Source organism: Neofelis nebulosa, chromosome 14, assembly GCF_028018385.1.
Source record: "Neofelis nebulosa isolate mNeoNeb1 chromosome 14, mNeoNeb1.pri, whole genome shotgun sequence".
Taxonomy (NCBI): domain Eukaryota; kingdom Metazoa; phylum Chordata; class Mammalia; order Carnivora; family Felidae; genus Neofelis; species Neofelis nebulosa.
Genome location: NC_080795.1, coordinates 4,136,400 through 4,156,685, shown reverse-complemented (window position 1 = coordinate 4,156,685; position 20,286 = coordinate 4,136,400). Strand labels below are relative to the sequence as shown.

Genomic DNA, 20,286 nt, shown 5'->3' with positions numbered 1-20,286 from the left:
TGTGGCCTCCGGGGCAGAACAATCAGAACTGCAGGGTCCCTGAAATGGGTAAAGAACTACAGTCTGCTTTATTTAGCCTCGGTGACTCACCCACACCCCCTACTCCAGGCAGAAGCCATTACTTTTTTCTCTGTCTTCCTCGTACAAATGTTGTATTTCCCGCTCGCTGGTCACCCAGTCTTTTCTGAGAGAATGTGAGCAGCCTCCTTGCTGGAAAGCACCCCTACATCTATGTAGTGTAATGCCAGTCACATGACCTCCCCCCATCCTTGTTCCATTGTAAACACCATCCGATAGTGTAAAATCCGGTCTTGCCAATATCAGCTACTCCCCACGTTCCTGCATTCAACGCGTTAGATCTTGGTGATGCCTTTAGACAATCATGCAGACTTCTTTGTGGTTAAATCCCTCTGGTTAGACGCTGATGATTTACAGGAGAGAGCACTATGAAGACAGAAATCTCAGATAATTTTAATTCAAATTATCCATTGTCATTAATATCATCCATATTGACACTTGTGACCTTGAATTGATTTGAACACAGCATCATAGTAAAAGCTGGTGTATGGCCCCTATTGATTCGTGGCACCTCTAAGTCAGTGTCTTAAGGGACATAGAGTTGATCTAGTGACTGAGCGTAACTGGCAGTGGTAACTTCTGTTCTTTTCCAGTGCTACCTTTTTCTAACTTCTCTCCCTCTGATGAAGACTCTGTAACGTGTCCTTGGTTTAGGAATTGTTTTACAAGCTCATAAGACATGTCTGGCAAGCCATTTTCTTACTCAACAATAGAGGACACACATCAAGCAGAACAAAGGGGAACGGTTTTGAAAGTTACGACGACTTCTTCACAAGGAACAACTTTTAACGAAATTTGGAAAAAAGAAAAAAGAAAACTTGGCATAGCATGTCAAGTAAATCAAATTTATATATAAATATTTTTAACAAGATAGCATAATCATAGATGGGTGGAACTTTCATTTCAGTTTTCTGAACTCATTATTTACCTCTGTCTTTTTTTTTTTTTTTTTAAATTTTTTTTTTTTTCAACGTTTTTTATTTATTTTTGGGACAGAGAGAGACAGAGCATGAACGGGGGAGGGGCAGAGAGAGAGGGAGACACAGAATTGGAAACAGGCTCCAGGCTCCGAGCCATCAGCCCAGAGCCTGACGCGGGGCTCGAACTCACGGACCGCGAGATCGTGACCTGGCTGAAGTCGGACGCTTAACCGACTGCGCCACCCAGGCGCCCCAATTACCTCTGTCTTTTGAGAACTTCAGTTGAGCTCCAAGAATTATCTTTTAAATTCAGCCCGAGAATTTTTATTTCCTTTTATTATCGACAATACTGAGCTATTTTGCATCTGGTTTAAGATTAGATTTTTGTCAGACTAGTATTCTTATCTTAATTTGGTTCTTGCCATGAATTTATAATAGAGCAAGGAACTTTCCCACCTGGGTGCTATATAATATATAATATTTAATTTGTCACTGCTCTTTCACTGTGAAACGAAATGAACAATTTTTAGCCAAAGACATAATTTGAGATCTAAATAATATATCAAATAGATAGGTAATACTTCATGGCATTCCTTTTATTTCCTAAGAAACATTTCCTTATCATTTTAAGTAAACTGTGTGAAGCAGATGTGACACTCTGGATTGTCTCCTTAAGTGCCATTTAATTTTAATTTCTAATTCCAGTCACATCTTTTTCTTTTTTTTTTTTTAATTTTTTTTTCAACGTTTTTTATTTATTTTTGGGACAGAGAGAGACAGAGCACGAACGGGGGAGGGGCCGAGAGAGAGGGAGACACAGAATCGGAAACAGGCTCCGGGCTCCGAGCCATCAGCCCAGAGCCCGGCGCGGGGCTCGAACTCACGGACCGCGAGATCGTGACCCGGCTGAAGTCGGACGCTCCACCGACGGCGCCCCCCAGGCGCCCCCCACCTCTTTTTCGTTTTATGGTCACACAGAGCAGCAGTGAGAATGCCATGTACATTCCAATGCCTGAGAAATACTTGTTGATTTTTTTTTTGTATCCTGCAACTTTTATGTTTCAGCGTTTTATTTGCTTCTTGTACACACAGGCAACAAGACCACTTGTCCGTAGGTGAAGATGGCAGAAATGTGACGTTTCCGGCAAAAACAGAGTTTGCCCACGATTTCGGCAATTTTGCAGCAGAAATTCAAAAAACCATCAAAGCTCTCAGAGAACAGGTATGTTCCCACGCCCAAATAGTGCGCCCTTATTGTATAGATTGGAATAAATAGATTAAAAAAAATCTGACCAATAACTCTGTAAGTATGTAGCACAATGCCGGGATAATAAAACGGGGTTATTATATACGTGGAGAGCTTCCTTGTAATAGTGGAATTCAGGGAAGGAGGACTTGGGTAAAACCCACATCCTGTCTACTAAATGCCGATGTGTGCCGCACACAAGGGTTCCTGTGTCGGGGGCTGTGTTCCTGCTCAGTGCATCCCTAAATAGTTGTGTTTGAGTCTCTCTTCATCTCTGTGGATGTAGATAATTTGTAACAGGCACAACGCATGCTTTTCTTATAATTTTTTTTTTTTTTTGAAATGGAGTCAAGCAAGCATCTTAGGGATTACTGCTTTGTCTGGCTTTCCTTTTCTGAAAAAGTGATGGTTGAAAATGAAATTTCCACATGCCTCCGCACTTTTGCTTATTTTCTCAGTTGTCCTGGCTCATGGTTTATTTCACTTTTCCTAAAACTTGGGAAGGAACCCATGAGAGATTTGGCTTGATTAGAAACGGCAATTCGATGGTTTGATTCAGACATGGAGTCTGATCTCTTTCAAGGCACGGTGCCATGCTGGCTGTTTCTTTGACTTCAGTGTTACTGGCTTCAGTATATGCTTTCCTTTGTACCGTCAGCGCCTTGAGGCAGAAAGCACTGCGGGGGGTGTGAGAAGAACCCAGGGTCTGCTGCCAGGAACTTCCGATTTTACGAGTTGTGTGACCTGGGCAATTTATGTAACCACTCAGAGCAAGTGTCCGGCCTCTGGACTTTCAGGAACGTAATGAGAATCATATGAGATTATATGGCAGGGGCACTTTGTGAACAGTAACCCTCTCAATGTATTACTGTTGCGTGTGAACGTAAACATATCATCTCGCATAGAAATGGGCGATTACCTGCTTGCTGTGTGTGCCACCCCGAGGGGCCGGCCGCAGCCACGGTCTGCATCAGTGCTCTACCTACCCATCAGTGCCCGTCCTTGTGACCAGAACGCCCACTTGTCCGGTCACGGGTCCGATCTGAGTCTGAACATAAATCTGAAAGATGTGAAGCATTGTTTCTAGAAGGTTATTCTTAAAGGTTCGGGTTATTCTATCTTGGCGTGGTTGAGGTGACCTAGGACTCTGGGACATCACTGAGTCTGGGAACCTCTGTTTCATTTGCAGTGAGCTCACGTGTCATAGACGAGATAAATTATAATGGCAGGGCAGAGTCCTTAGCACTGAGCTGCAGAAGGTGGACCCTGCTGATTTTAAACACTAGTCCATTTATTTATGTAGGTAATTCTTTTTTTCATAAACCTCTTTTATGGGATTTGCAGACACAGGTAGAATCCATAAGCAACATTTCAGTCCAATTTTATCTACATGTTGTTGGTGATAATTACACCTTTGATATGTTTTTTGGTGATTAGAAGCCTCCCAGATACCCTAAGACTACAGTAGCTGGCCCTGCTACGTGTCCAATAACACTCTGCGGTCGCACGTTATCTCTAAATCTATCCAGAAAATGTGTTTTTCCCTGTTAATTTGCTCTGTCTCTTCCATTCCATCGTAAATTTCTTAATAGCTGGGACGATCTCACCGCTGGATTCTCTGTGCCTGACACCTTGGTTTGCAAGCATAATTCGTTCTGGAAACGTGTTTGTGATCCAAAGCACTTGTATATCAAAGCGGATGTCCCCGTAAGAAGTAATAGAAACTCAGATGATTCATTCCACAACCCAAAAATATTCACATAAAAATGATTACAATACTGCAATATAGCGCAAAATAATAAAGAAAATACAAAACGTAAAGAAAAATAACTTAACCTGCACTTACCTTTGAAACCTTCATGGCTGGTGTGAGGGAGACAAGAGAAAGGAGGGCTATTGCATGGGACGACTTTCACTATCACTAATGGGCCATTGTATACGTTCACACTAATGTTGACTACAGTACAGTATTAATCAACTCTTGTCATATACTGTACTTAATGTAACTGACAATCAGGCAGCAGAGGGAAGGGTCTGACTGAAGAGTCAGCCTGACCTAGAATGAAGCAGAGCATTCCTAAGCTTACTCTTGTCTGGAAAATCAAAGGACTGTCCATAGGTCCTTTGAAGGGACAAAAAATATACTAATGCCAGTTGTGGGCACCTCCCAACGTTCTGAAAAATCACTGATTACTGACAACCACCACGGCCTGAGATTGAACTTCCAAGCATGGGTGATGATCCCCCAAAATCCCGCAGTGAGAGAGAGAGAGAGAGAGAGAGAGAGAGAGAGAGCTGGCGAGCCAGCAAGAAGAACCATGGGCTCGGTTGTGATCATGTGACATTCGGCATCACGTACTCCTCGTGTTGCAAGACATTGCTCGTTTATCGAGTTAAAATTTATTAGAAGTGTTTGCTCTTCTGGTGGAACACTCACAGAACAGGTTACTCGCCATCCAGGGTTTTCCTGTGGTTGTTGAAAAGCAGTCTTTTTGTTGTAATGCAAAGAGTGTCAGAGCTATCAGGAATACAAAGGGTGTGTTAGGAACGGACAAGGCTGAAAGAGGCAGTTAAAAGGTCCTGAGAGCTCTTCTAGAAGTCCGAGGTTTCCCTTCCGCAGATGGGAAGACGTTGCAGTGGTGCACAGAGCCGTGTGCGCACTGAATGACGCCTAACAAAATCTTCACAGGTAAAAAATGGGATAAAGAAACAACTGTGATGTAATACCAGCATTGGGAAATCAATGCAGATCGTGTAAAGGAGATTGAACAAGGAGAAGAGTTGAGAATGGAACACAGATAAATGGAACCCATTTCCTGGGTGGCTCTCAGGAGCGTCTACAGCTACACCTAGGACCAGAGCAGTAGGCACTCAGAGGTGGACAGGAAGAAGACAGGAGTGCTGAGGGCAAGCTGTATTTTCAGATAGGAGAAGCCCTTAGGATTTGCTACTAATCTGTCATTACTGTACAAAGACCTGAGTTTCAATGTTGAAATGGTGAAAGTGAGCCTCTTAGCTAAAGACCGACATTTCTGACGATTCAGCGTGTGCAGCTTTGTGGCTTTTCTATTGCCCGTCAACATGGATGCAATATATCCTGTAAATAAATAAAAAACAAAACTCAAACGCTTTGATGTATGAAAAATGAGCATCCAGATAAAGTCATGTGTATTTTTCTTGGTCAAATTAAAGACAATGAAGAAGTAGATTAAACAGGATATGGAAACAGTAGTCCATAGTGGTACTCATCACACAGGAGATTATTGTTGTTCTTGAGACCTGTCCCTTGTCTATGATAAAAGATTCCAACCTTCATTATTAGCGAAGGGTTTCGACCTTTACTTTCTAACCCTAGGTGCATTATGTCTACGGGGCTGTGAGATAGTGTCAGTCTTGACAGTTTCCGTTGTTTGTCGTTTACATTTATTAGGTGACTTTGGAATGTCTAGAAAAGATATACATTGATGTTGATCCCTTAACCATGATAGAATCAAAGTAATGAAAGTGGTCTGCAAATTCCATGGTATTCTAGCTGCATTGTAATCGGTGGATTATAGCGGATTATATTTGCCCTTTAAATATGATTCTGATCATCGCAGAGATAATTAGAGCCAAAGCTACACTCAGAACATTTAATTATTTCAGTTTTTGATAGTGCCTGATTTACTTGGCTGTGGAGGGTGTCTGGTCGGGGAGGTGGTTGTATATAATAAACAATGAGATGATATTTAAAAAAGTATACCTTTAATTAAAAGTAAACTCTGAGCGAGGTTTTCAAATTGGTGTCACAGTAAGTACTTTATAAAGAATAGTTGAAACTTGGGGACAAAATCTCAGATCCCTGGTATCATGTTGAATGAATATAGAGTATAATAAGGCATATATCAGACTCAAGCCATCAGATTTTTAAAAGGCAATCCAAGCCATCCAAATCAGGTCCTAAACCACTTATTTCAAGTTCTATTCAAGTTAAATAAGGTAGACAAGGTTGCATTTAATATTTAAAATTAATAAGAGAAGCATATACTATATTTTGGTATAAATGTCAAGACATAATAAAATTGAACCGTGGTCTTCATATGGTATATGCTTTTTCCACAACGCTTTAGTATAATGGGTATATTTTCTCCTTTTCTAGGACCCTATCATACAGGTATTCATTATTTTATGGTTGAGGTTTATGTTGTTTATACCTCTGTCGTTGTGACATTATTAGCCAGAGCTAGAATTTACTTAAAACATTATAGGCTAGGAATTTATCTTGCAGATATAGCTTTTGCTTGTAGAAAAGAAAATGTCCTGTATATTTTGATGCAATTTCCAGGGCCACAAGGTGATAAAAAATGGAGTCTACCTGTTTTACTATATGGAACTAAATTTTCACAGAATTACATAATCATGACAGGCAACTTATTTTTCTGTCACTTTTCAGAAATTGTATCGTACACAGATCTCAGACCTTATGACACAACTCAAAAAGTGCCTAATTTTGAGTATTGACGAATAGCACAGGGGAGATGCACAGATCTCACTGAACTATTTGCATGTGTTTACTTAAAATCATTTGGAATACCACATCAATTTTATGACATTTTAGAGGGAATTTTATTTTCTGATAGTTTGTTATTTCTTGTTATGGTTTTCTCAATAGAAAGATGAAATTCTGAAATTAAATGTAAACTGTAAACTTATTTTATTACCCAAGGGGATGTATTGTATAAGTCAGGTCTCAGTGAAAATAACAGAAACTCCTCTAGTTGTTCCAAGAAATATTGGATTTTCATACAAGAAGTCAGAGGTTTTCACAACTGTTTGGAAAAGTGAGAGGAACAGAAGTCATAGAATCAGGTGTGGGAAGCTATTTGGTCCACAGGAGTTTACCTGGAAGCCACAGTGAATCTCAGCAATTTTGCAGAAGTCTCGAGGTCAGCCTGTATACCTGTTAACAACAGTGCTCGAAAATAATACTGCTCTCCTTCCCAATCGTACGTGAGTGCCTCTCATGGGTAGGACTAACCCAGAACCATACATGGAAAGAGATTGGGGTATGGTTGTCTAGATTTCTCCTGAGATCTGTGGAAAGGTGCAGTTGATGATAAGTTAATGATAGGTAATCCATGGCCCATATTTAGGCAAGATCATATATTTCGCTCTAACTTGGTAATTGGTTGGGTGGTGGGAAGGACGGAATGTGAAGCTAGAAAGACACCTTGTGGTCACAAAGACAAAATTCTTGGTCTGAATTCAAATTCGTTTAAACAAACAGTCAAACAGGTATGAAGAGAGATATACAGAGCAACAGATTGACCATTGTAATTTATTAAGCCAAAGTGAGTCTTTTCATGAGTTCAACGGGGGCAAAAATAATAATAATTTAGCCTGGAGAAGAAAAGCATAAATTATAACTGTTCCAGAAAACCCAGATCCATCACTTTATTGAACAAGTATATGAAGATGAGTGAAAGAAAGGAACCAAAGATACTCCAGAGGCTTCTATTGAATTAAGGGACAGGTAATGTTACCAATGTAACATTAACTATTGTAACAAACCATGGAAAGTGAAACAATGAAAGCTAAAGGAAGTTGTGACATACATAAGGAACAGAAAGATGTCAAGTATGGCTGGAGACTAGGTAATCAAGAATAAGAAAAATGACATGAGGTGAGTCTGATGTTAAAAGTACTTCTGATAAGATCCCACATGGAAGTAAGGAACATGGAATTGGACACGGAAGGACAGATGATCCTTGTTACAAATGGCAAAGAACTTAGGTAATTTATGTCTACTGTTTTGTGGAACTCTAACCTGTGAGCGATGACCTTGGATATCTAGCTGAGGAGATTTCTAAGCAAAGTATTGAAGGAATGTTCTGACTTAACCTTCCTGCTTATAGTAAAATGCAAAAGGAGAAAGAGAAATTGCAAAAGGAAATGTTACGCAAAAAGCAACTAGAACTTGAAGATTTAGAAAATTCTTGGGGCGCCTGGGTGGCGCAGTCGGTTAAGCGTCCGACTTCAGCCAGGTCACGATCTCGCGGTCCGTGAGTTCGAGCCCCGCGTCGGGCTCTGGGCCGATGGCTCGGAGCCTGGAGCCTGTTTCTGATTCTGTGTCTCCCTGTCTCTCTGCCCCTCCCCCGTTCATGCTCTGTCTCTCTCTGTCCCAAAAATAAATAAAAAACGTTGAAAAAAAAATTTAGAAAATTCTCAGCTTCTCCTAGGTACCTATCTGTGAGAAATGAAAACATAGATCCACATGTGAACACAATTGTATATGAGTATTCGGAGTAGTGTTATTCCAAAAGTGAAGATAACCCGAATATTTATCAACTGATCAAACAGAATGTGGTGCGATGCGATGGAATATTTACTTGGCTGTAGAAAGGAATCGAGTACTGATACATGCGACAACACTGAGGAGCCTTTAAAAACATTATGCGGGGCGCCTGGGTGGCTCAGTCGGTTGAGCGTCCGACTTCAGCTCAGGTCACGATCTCACGGTCCGTGAGTTCGAGCCCCGCGTCGGGCTCTGGGCTGATGGCTCGGAGCCTGGAGCCTGCTTCAGATTCTGTGTTTCCCTCTCTCTCTGCCCTCCCCCGTTGATGCTCTGTCTCTCTCTGTCTCAAAAATAAATAAAACATTAAAAAAAATAAATAAAAAAAATAAAAACATTATGCTAAGTGAAACAGACCTGTCAGCAAATGTCACATACCACACGATACACCAGCTGTCCAAAGCTGTAAGGCTTGTAAACAAATCTATAGATTTGTAAACAGAACAAATCTATACAGATAAGAAGTAAAACCAGTGGCTCCGGGAGTGGAGAGGGAAATGGAGGTTGAATGCTGATGCATACAATGTTTTGTTTTGGTGTAATGCAGTGTTTTAAAATTTGCTCGTGCTGATGATTGCACAATTTTGTGAATATACTACAAAACACCGAAGGAGAGAGGTTTTCTAAATTCCTTGGGGTTTTCAACATAGACGATCCTGTCATCTGTGAATAAAGGCAATTTTGTATCTTTCTTTCCATCTACATACCATTTATTTATTTTTTCCCTTTATATATATATATATATATATATATATACGTATATATATATATATATATATACGTATATATATATATATTTTTTAACCTTTATTTGTTTTTGAGAGACAGAGAGACAGAGCATGAGTGGAGGAGGGACAGAGAGAGAAGGAGACACAATCCGAAGGAGGCTCCAGGCTCTGAGCTGTCAGCACAGAGCCCGATGTGGGGCTCAAACCCCCAAACCGTGAGATCATGACCTGAGCCGAAGTCGGACACTCAACCGACTTAGCCACCCAGGTGCCCGTATTTATTTTTTTATTATTTCATTGCGACTAATGCCGTAAGATAGTAAATGTAAGATAAAGAAATATAAGATGATTTACTAGGACTTCTGGTAAAAGTTTGAATAGGACTGGTGAGAAATGAGTTCCCCGTCTTAGGTGAACAGCACCCTGAATCTCATCATTGAATATGATGATTTTTGTAGCTTTCTAAAATCAACTTGTGAGAATTCCTCATTGTTACGAGTTACTGAGAGTTTTTATCGTGAGTAAGTGTTGGATTTTGTCAGGTCTTTTTTTGTTACTGGTATCATGAACATATGATTTTTTTTTTTTTAGTCTGTTGATATCATAGATTCCACTAATTGGTTTTGGATATTAAAAGCCTTGTCTCCCAGGAATGAATCACACGTGATTATGATATGTAAGTGTTGTTATACATTGTTAGATTAAATCTGCTGTGTTGTTGCAAATTTAACCATCCCCCCCCAGAAAACAGGGGCTTGCATCCCTTGTAGGTGGCTACCATCAAAAGCAGTGGAGACTGTGGGCACTTCCGCTCTTACCCAGTAGCAGTGAGGCACCCCTCTCCTTCCCCACTGGGGTGGTGTCAGAGGAGGCCTCTTGGACAGTTAGGACCTTCCACTGCTTCCCACTGGTAATGAGATCACTGTTTCCTTTCCCCACCCGGTGGTGTTCGTGGAGGCTGGGTGAGGAACAGTCAAAAAACGTACCTACCTTTCCCAGCTAGTGAGGTATAAGTGGAGGCCCAATGGAGAGCCAAGACTCTCAACTCCATATAGTATTAACGAAGAGTACTCCCTTGGGCATCAGCAGAAACCAAGTGGGGAACGTAGACTTCTACTCGCACATTGAAGCAACGGTGTGGTGCCCTCCTTCTCCTGCTAGAGCAGTTTCAGAGGAAAACACCTGCAGCAGAAGGTTTAAATAACAGCCAGAGTTCTCATACCATAACACTCAAGATGTCCATATTCAATAGAGAGTTATTCATCGTGCCAAGAACCAGGAAGATCTCAAATGGAATGAGAAAAAAAAAAGACAGTGGAATCCAACGGTCAAGTGACAGAGATACTACAATGATATGAGAGGGATTTTAAGGCAGCCACCAGGAATTCAAGGAAAAGAACACAGGGAAGTGAAAAACAGAAACCACAAGTAGAAAACAAAACAAACACTTAAATTGATATATTTAAGCCCTAACAGAGCAATACTTTTATTAGATGTAAATATTCTAAATATCCCGATTGAAAGACAGATATTAACAAACTATTTAAAAAGCATAACCTGGGGCGCCTGGGTGGCTCAGTCGGTTAAGCGGCCGACTTCGGCTCAGGTCATGATCTCGCGGTCTGTGAGTTCGAGCCCCACGTCGGGCTCTGCGCTGACAGCTCAGAGCCTGGAGCCTGCTTCAGATTCTGTGTCTCCCTCTCTCTCTGACCCTCCCCCATTCATACTCTGTCTCTCTCTGTCTCAAAAATAAATAAATGTTAAAAAAATAAAAAATAAATAAAAATAAATAAAAAGCATAACCTAACTCTAAGCTGTCTACAAGAAACTAACTTCCAAGGTAACAATATAGGAAGGTTGAATGTAAAATGGTGGAAAATGTATATTATGAAACATGAATCAAAATAAAGCAGGAGTAGCTAAGTTAATTTTGGAGAAAACAGATCTCAGAGGAAAGATTACCAAGGACAGAAAGGGATATTCTATAATGATAAAAGAACCAACCGCAAAGAAGACAAGTCTTAAGCATACATGCACTAGTTAAGAGAACTGGAAAATATTTGAAATATATGGAGCAAAACTAATAAAACTGAAAAGAGAAATAGACAAATCTGCTTAGTTCAAAACTTTAACACTCCTTTCTCAATGATACAGAGAACATCTAAAAGGAAAAGTCAGTAAGTTTCAGAAGAATGCAAAAATGTCTTCAAACAGTAGGATCATTTGTATAGCATACTTGCTCTAACATAACAGAACACTCCCTCTTTTCAAGTGCCCATCTCCAGGACCAAAACAGACTTTATTCTGGATTATAATAGAAACATTAATAAATTTTAAAGAATTCAGGTCATAGAGAGCTTGCCTTCTGAACACAGCACAGTAAAACTAGAAACAAGAGAAAAGCAACAGGACAGTGACCAAATATTTGGAAAGGAAGCAACAAACTTTTGAAGAGTCCATGAATCAAAGAGGAAGTGTTAAGGGGAAATAAAAAAAATACAACGAACTGAATGAGAATGGAGCATAAATTAACATAAAGTAGCACAGAGAGGGAAATTTGTAGCCCCAAATACAGACAATAGAAAAGAGGAAGTGTCTCTCAAATCAATGTAAATTTTTATCTCAAGAACCTAGAAAAGTAACAACTAAATAAATTCAGTGCAAAAAGAAGGAAAAATCTTCACACTTAAATTTGAAAACTTAAATCAAGTAGACTAATTCCTTGAAAAACACAAACTACCACAATTCACCCAATATGAAATAGATTATTTGAATAGCTTTATAGCTGCCAAAGAAATTGAATTATTAATTTAAAAAAATCTCTTCCCCAAATGCTATGTGCAGATGGCTTCACTGGAGAAGTCTACCAATTTTTAAAGAAAAATTAACAGTAATTTTCCAGTAATAGCAGAGGAAGGAAAACTTTTCATTTTTTGAAAATAGTATTAATCTGATACCAAAAACTAGACAAAAGCAATATAAAGACAGAAACCACAGACCAATATCCCTCAGGAATATGGATGCAACAACTTTTAATAAAATATTGGCAAATAAAATATAGCAATACATGAAAAGAATTATACAACATATTTAAGTGGAGTTTATTTGAGGAATACAAGACTGGCTTAATGCTCAAAATCAATCAGTGTAACCCACTGTAATGTAGTAGGCTAAACGGTGAATGATTGAATGCTTTCCTTCTAGAATTGCCAATACATAAGGATGCCCGTTGTCACCATTCTTATTAATCACAGTGATGGGAGTCCTTGCCAGTGTAATAAGGCAAGAAAAGGAAAAGGTCTACCGATTGGAAAGAAAGAAAGAAAACTATTTTAAGATGATTTTCTAAGAGGTCTTAGAAAATTTCAAGAAATCTACCAAACTATTCCAAGAATTAATAAGTAAGTCCACCAACGTCGCAGGATAGAATATACGCAAGATAAACATACAAAAATAAATTGTATTTCGGTACACTAGCAATAAGCACATGGGAAAATAGGCAAAAGACAGTTATGGTCCAGCATGTTTTTTGACTTCCCAGCAAACAGCCTCTTATTCTCAAGACTTTATAATTACGTCCAGAACAAAATTTCATCGTGAATTATATCTCTTATATTTATGGTACATAGTTCTCAGACTATTTCCCTTAAATAGTTTCTTTGTCATTTGAAAATACTTTATTCCCCTGAGCTCCAGGAATTTACAATGGATGTGTTGCTGTCATTTGTCTATTTTGCTTTTCTATAGTTTTCTCCTTGAGGATAGAAATTGTCACCTAAATATCTTTTTCATACCTTAGAATTGCCTCTCTCTCTTTTTTTTTTTTTTTTTTTTTTTTTTTTTTTTTGTTTTGGACTTACTCAACATTACTAATGTTTTCGTGTTCTCAGTATTTTTAGAAATAAAAGTATTGTTGTTTTTGTTTTTTGTCTTAGTCTTCTAGACCATAATCACTAACATCTCTAGAGATTTTTATGATTTTCGTTCACCCATGATCCTGCTCAGGCAAAGACTAATTCAGTCCACATCTGGTCATTGTAAAACCCTATCATTCCTGCCTCCATCATAATTTTTAATTTATCCTACAATCGTCTCCATTCTCACTGCTTACATGAAGCCGTAGATTTAGCCTTTTAGTTCATCAGTGTTTAGCTGGCATATACTGCATACTTAATAATCCTGTTGGGTAATGAATAAATTAACGAACAATGGATGTCACTTCTCAAGTGTAGCCACTATAATAATAAATTACCCCCAAAGGCCCATCCTGATGTCCTACTTCAACCCAAATGTGGTCAAATATTTTACATGATCAATTTTATTTATTTATTTATTTATTTATTTATTTATTTATTATTTTTACATCAAGACTTTTTGTTTCCTTCATGAATTCCAAGTTCATGAGTATTCTTGGCTCTTTAAAATGTAGTCCTAACCCATTTTTAAATCTAATTTCCAAATAACTTTTTTCACGTTTTATGTTTTTCTTTCCCCCCAGGTTAAAATCTCACTGTTCACCCTCCCCTCTTATTAACTTCATTCACCTATTTTCCCTCTAGCTGAAATGTACTCTCCCCTTGCCCACATGCTCATGTACATAAATACTCCCATAGCCAAATGCCATCTTTATTCAAGGCCTAGCACAAGTACCATTTAAATTGTAAATTCTTCTCTGATTACTCCCTTTTCTACCCCATTTCCCTAGAAATAATTGTTTTTCCTTGAAATCTCATGCCATTGTGTGTATGCTCTTATGACACACAACACATGGGCTTGTAGCATACTTATTTTTGCACAAATCCTCTCTCCCCTACTATACTGCAGACTCCTTAAGAAGAGAAACCCAGGAATATTTATCATTGTAGTCTTCCCTAGGACTAGGTGACATATAGCAGGTGCTCAATAACCACTTAAAAATAAATCATTGCTTTTACGTCTTCAGGACATCTAATTTGGGCTCTTGTTTGTATCCAAATTTTTCTTGGGCACAGCAGTTTCTGTCACATATAAGGAACAATGGTCAAGTCTTTGAAATTGTTTTATAATTTCCCACCAAATAACAGAGTTCAGAGAATCTGAAAGGAACGTTCACTAGAGGAGAAAAACGTGATTCTTAGATACACACTAGAAAGGTCTTTTGAGAATATAGGATCTAGTGCTAATGATGTTCATATGAGTTTGCTAGCACAGAAGTCACAAACACCACAGGCTAGGTGGCTTTACGACAGAAATTTATTTCTCAGAGTTCTGGAGGCTGGAAGTCCCCGATTAAGGTGCTGACAGAATTGGTTTCTCTTGAGGTCTCTCTCCTTGGCTTTCCTCTTCACACGAACTTGTCACTGGGTGTCTGGACCCTAATCTACACTTCTCAGAAGGACACCAGTCACTGGGTGAGGCCCCATCTCCATGACCACATTTTAAGTTAATTACTTAAAAATTTTTTTTTAAGTTTATTTATTTTTAGAGAGAGAGAGAGGCGTGAGTGAGCCATGAGCTGGGGAGGGGCCGAGAGAGAAGGAGAGTGAGTCCCAAGCAGGCTCCACACCATCAGCACGGAGCCCGACATGGGACTCAAGCCTAGGAACCGTGAGATCATCACCTGAGTCAAAACCAAGAGGGGCGCCTGGGTGGCTTGGTTGGTTAAGCGTCCGACTTCGGCTCAGGTCATGATCTCGCGGTCCGTGAGTTCGAGCCCCGCGTCGGGCTCTGTGCTGACAGCTCAGAGCCTGGAGCCTGCTTCCGATTCTGTGTCTCCCTCTCTCTCTGACCCTCCCCCATTCATGCTCTGTCTCTCTCTGTCTCAAAAATAAATAAACGTTAAAAAAATTTAAAAAAAAAAACCAAGAGGCGGGTGCTTAACCAACTGAGCCACCCAGGTGCCCCATTAAGTTAATTACTTCCTTAAGGACTTTGTCTCCAAATACAGTCACATTCTGAGGTATTGGGGGTTAGAGCTCCAGCATACGACTTTTGGGGGACGCTGTTCAGCCCATAGCAGTGCAGCCGCAACTTTCCTGAGTCATTCACTGCTCTTGGACTTAGCCTCTTCTTTTAGAAAACTATATTATTTTCATCCTTTCTAAAATTCTTCTTAATTAAGCATGTTTAATTTCTCTGTGGACCATTACTCTTTCGTAATGCGCTCTCTAGAATGTATCTTGGCGAATGTCACCATCATTTAGGGACCTTGTGAAACCTGGCACTTCGCAGTCTTGCATTTTTCTCCCTTCCCTCCCCCCAGGCCCACCAGCGAGCTCTACCTGCCCGGTGGTGTTTCCCACTCTCACTTCTCCCTTTCTCAGCTGAGCCCATGTGGATCTCCTCTGCCCTCACTGGTCTGCCTTCATAATGTCCTTACAGTGATCACTGTAATTCTTCCCCCATTGTCTAGAGACTGTAATATCTAAATTAATTCATCAGACTCTTAAGGTCCTGATTTTATGGCTGCCTTGACTCCCTCAGCACTCCCCCTGTGCCTTTTACCCTTCCACAGCAATGTATATTCCCGAGATACTGACCTGTTTGTGGTCCCCATGCTTTGGTCGGAGTTTTTCCCTTTTGTCTAAAACGCCTTTTCCCTGCTCGTTCTGAATGCTTTTGTCATATGTCCGCTTACAGCTCAAATGCTTTCCCCCACGTGAGGCCTCCCTTATTCCCTGAGGGAGAACCGAGAGAGGGTTGCCATCTGCTTTCCCTCTGATGTACGTACCCTCATTATCTAACTGTGACTTATTGACCCGCCGTTCTACCAAATCTTAAGCTCCTGGACACCCTGGATTGTTTTCTCTTTGAAATCTAATAAACATGTGTTCAAGGAATGCTGTTTATGATCACCTGAGTACAAGAAAATAAACTCTTGACTTGTTGAATTAAGATGAATGACTACCGAGAAGATTTCTCTCAAATATCTAATTTCACTCCTTTGATTCTAATCCTATTCTTTGTAACTTACCCGTGTCAGATATCAGATCCGTCTTCAATATTTTGCCACATCTAGGGAATTATTAGCTTCGACCCTAGGTGACTGAGAGTCAGTGAGTTTGGGGTAAAAAAAAAAAAGTTAAGAAAAATTATGTTGGCTTTGAAGTTTCTTTCGCCCTCTAGGTGTGTGCTCACACGATAGAGCATTTCATCACACCGTGTTAGTTATCTGCTTTGTTGCCACTGTTTCAATTCCCACTTCCTTTCCTTCGCCTCCTCTGTCAGATAAACAAGCTGGAGGCACGCCTCAGGCAGGCGGGATGCACGGATGATGAAGGGATTCAGAGGAGAGACCAGGAACACTGGATGAAAGACGACTGCATTCGCTGTACGTGTAAGGTACGCGTTGCCAGAAGTTTCTCCATCTTCCTCCTCCTGTTTGACTCCTGCTAGCCTGCCACTTGAGACGTAGCTGAAGAATTCAAGAGAGGGACTACGGTCTCTCTCGTGAGTAGATTTGAGGCCTATTTTCAAGGCCAAGCTACTGATGTGAGTTCTCGAGGTTTCTGGTTATCGATGTAAATACGGCCGCTCCCTAAGGAGCACTTGTTGGACACCATGTGGGCTTTTCACATTTTCACTGATGATTGAGGGAGCTGATGCTCCGGGTGCTGAGTGGGCTTTTCCCAAGGTCACACGAGTAAACAGAGGCAGAAATGGGGCTTGAGTTCATCTCCTTGTTCTCCAGTCAGGCTCGTGATGGTGGCGTTGCCTGAAAGCACTTGGTTAAGTGTTAAAACATGTCTCCTGGGATCCACCAGAAGGGAGCTGCTCAGTGTTTCTCGAGTTGAGTTTTTGAACAGAGCTGATGCCGATCGCTGCGGCCTCTCCCCACAATGAAAACCCACGAGCCTCCTCGTGTAGGTCACACCCTGTGCCCTACGGTTTGGGAGGTAGCATTTTATAAGCCAGAACTTCCAGCCTCGCCTTTCATGCTGCACGTTTAGAAATAAGGCATCAGGCAGGGTTACGTGTAAAAATGAGCTCTTACCGTGGGTAAGTTTTCGTGACATTGAGAGAGCCAATCAGAGTATGTATCAGCAGAAACTTTTAAAAAGGTCATGCCACTGTCAGAAACGTGGACATAAGCTTTGAATGTTACCTTTCAGAGTGGCCAGGTCACCTGCGTGGTGGAGACTTGTCCCCTGGCTGCGTGCCCCCGTCTGGAGTCAGTGAAAGGAACCTGCTGTCCGGTTTGCGGAGACCCGGCGGATTCCCCGGAGAAACGCTAACCAGTGTCATCGCTCTTGAGCCCTGAGTGGGGGAATTTCTCAGGAAAAGACAGGCACGTCGGACTTCAGTACTTTTCACCCGGAGTCACACTCCAGGCGCAGAAGTCACTGACAACATAGTTCATTTAACTCTCCAACACACTGGAGATCTTTTGTCTTTCCATCTTCTAATGTACCATGAAGTAATGCAAAAATTCAAGTCTGTAAAGTACATAGGAATTATTTTATTGTAAGAAGGATTTCGTATTGAAAGCTACCAGTTTTATTGGCCGTACATGGAAATGAAAAGAATATCATGCAGCATTGTTTTGTTTTGTTTTTTGTTTTTTGTTTTTTTTAGATCTGAGGATTGTGGAAAAGCTCGCATGTCAAAATTCAGAGAGATTTTATGATCTCCAGGAATTTTGAGAGAATGCGTCTTGCACTCAGAGAAATCATCTGGAAAGATTTTTGCGATAGCTTCGGCACAACGCATGATGCTGCTTTCCTCATCGCGCTCTGTCTTTTGCGTCTAGAACCTAGATAATGGCCAGACTTTGCTGGAAACGCACTTCCTGTAACCGTCACTAGGCTCTAACTTTAGAACATTAGGGGGAAGTCAGGGAAAGTATAATTTGGGGGAGCTTGCTATGTTGTACATTTGGCTGGGAAATACAAACACTGTGAAGGGAACGAGCCTTCAAAGGAGCACAATACCTGCCTTTCCCTTGTGCCATTCTTATCACGTGTGAGATGTCGAAATTGAAATTTTCCAAGTCTGAGCAACTTGGGAACAATTCAAATCAGAATTTACTGTCAGAAAAATGGGAAATGTCTGCGGCTTACACGAAAGGTCGTGCTATGAGGTTTCTTCTAATTTTGGCACTCTGTATAGCATCTCTACTACAACCCAATATAAAAAATAAAAATTAAAAAATACAGCCCAATAGAGAACAGGTTTAGCTATACTCAGAATTGGATATTTAGTACGTTAGGTGAGTTTCTTATAATCAATGCTTTTAAAATATTGTGCACCCGTATGTAGGGGCTGGTTACAGTTGTTGGTAGATTTCTTTAAGAAATTCTTTGTTCTAGAACCTTTGAGGAGAGACTTCATGTAGTGTCCTGCCCAGGGAGGCTCTTAGGGTGATAACTCTACTGATACCCAGTTGCAAAATAGACATTTAACAACAGGCATCATCTCCCAGTATTTAGAAGCATTGTGTAAAGTGCAGGACTCATTTTAGTCAAAATATCCTCATGGTTTTAGTATTATGAGTGAAGAAAGATGTTTTTGGAGTTTGATGATGCACATCATTATTTTAAAAATGTGCTGGTGATCCCCTCCCAAGATCCCAAATAACTTCTACAAAAAAGTTTACGGGCAAAACATAGTATGTCCTAAAGGTTTGACATTTGATGCCTTTTGAAATCCAAAATAATTTCTACTTAACGTTTCGAAAGGCAAAACGTAGCAGGTCCCAAAAGCTTGACATTTGGTGGCCTTTCAAAACCCAACAAAGTGAAATGAAGCCAAACCTCGTGGAAGTGTAATTTGTTCCTCTGAAACAACCACAGCAAGCGTATTGCAAATGACAGTAACACAGCTAAGAGTTGAGGCTTCTCGTCATGTTCATTTGTCATTGTATCCTTTTCTTCAAGTTGAAACAAGACCTGCATGGTATCTCGTGTTATTTTTTATACCCTGGCCACATGTTAACGTGGATGCCACCTGGTCAATGTTTGGTTCATTAACCATAAGCAAATATCAAAATAACAGCATCAAATTATCATTTAAAATGGAACACGGGAATTTTCAAGCTTGTCCGTCAGTCGACAATTGGAAAATATTCAGTCCCCCTTACAGATATGGCTATAATGCAGATTACCTTTCTTTTTTCTTCATTTTACTGCATTTCATTTATTTGACTATGTTTTTTAAATGTTTCATTCTTAAAAGTTCATATTGCACACAATAAAAATTTCAAATATTTCCCAAGGATATATAAACCTTTGTATTCCATTCCTGCGGTCCAAATGCGAATGCTGTTTTCAGTTTTGTATGTGTGTGTGCGTGTGTCTTTGTGTGTGTGTATTCTTCTATATGTTTTCTAGGCCACACAAGTGTGATGACACAAGTGTTTCTTCCTTAGTGATTTTGTTTATTCCAGGGAACCATAAAACACTGAGAATCCAAGTGTATTCGTTAACAGTATTTGACATGTTATATTCTGCCATGAAATCTGCTGGAGGTAAAATTTAATGTTTCTTACGTGTGACGCCTCTCTCATCTGGGAGGAAGGAGGGATCCACAAGGAGGTGTTTGCAAAGAAGATGAAAGCATTCTTGGGCTTCGTCTTTTCCTGATTTCCTTTGCTAAAGAAAAGCAGTTTTTTAGCCACGTTGTATGATTGCTTGAAAAGGTAGGAAAATATCTCCTCTCTTTGAGGGGCTCTTTAATGTCTACTCTTCTCTCTTCTGTGTATAAGTGGTCACCCTGCACATGGAGCTACACACCATGTAGTTGAAGGGGTGTAGACCGTTTTTATTTGAGATTGGCAATTAAAAATAGAGCATTTACCTGACAAGCAGTCTTTAACAGTCACATACGGCAAATAACAATGTTTAAGAATGAGTCCTTATATTGAGCTGTCTATTATGATCGTGTGTCCAGATCATGTGGTCAGTATGTTAGGGAGGCAGAGGTAGGAAAATTTGTTGGGGATTTGGGTAAGCAGTTTTGCATTTTTTAGTTTAATTGTGAACTGATGTTAATATAGACTTACTGAAC

At 40.2% G+C, this 20,286-nt stretch overlaps 1 protein-coding gene across 3 annotated transcripts in view; it reads left to right on the top strand.

Annotated features, from left to right (window-relative positions):
* Window positions 1-19,494, top strand: part of PXDNL (peroxidasin like) — a 424,019-nt gene extending 404,525 nt beyond the window's left edge. For 2 of the 3 annotated variants that reach the window (XM_058699364.1, XM_058699365.1), the window contains exons 21-23: window positions 2,091-2,220; window positions 16,510-16,623; window positions 17,394-19,494. In XM_058699364.1, the coding sequence (XP_058555347.1) occupies window positions 2,091-2,220; window positions 16,510-16,623; window positions 17,394-17,516 (367 nt within the window). In that variant the 3' untranslated portion in view covers window positions 17,517-19,494. Of the gene's footprint in view, window positions 1-2,090; window positions 2,221-3,836; window positions 4,471-16,509; window positions 16,624-17,393 lie in introns of those variants that run through there. The other variant, XM_058699366.1, reaches the window with a different exon arrangement.
* The last annotated feature ends 792 nt before the right edge of the window (window positions 19,495-20,286 follow it).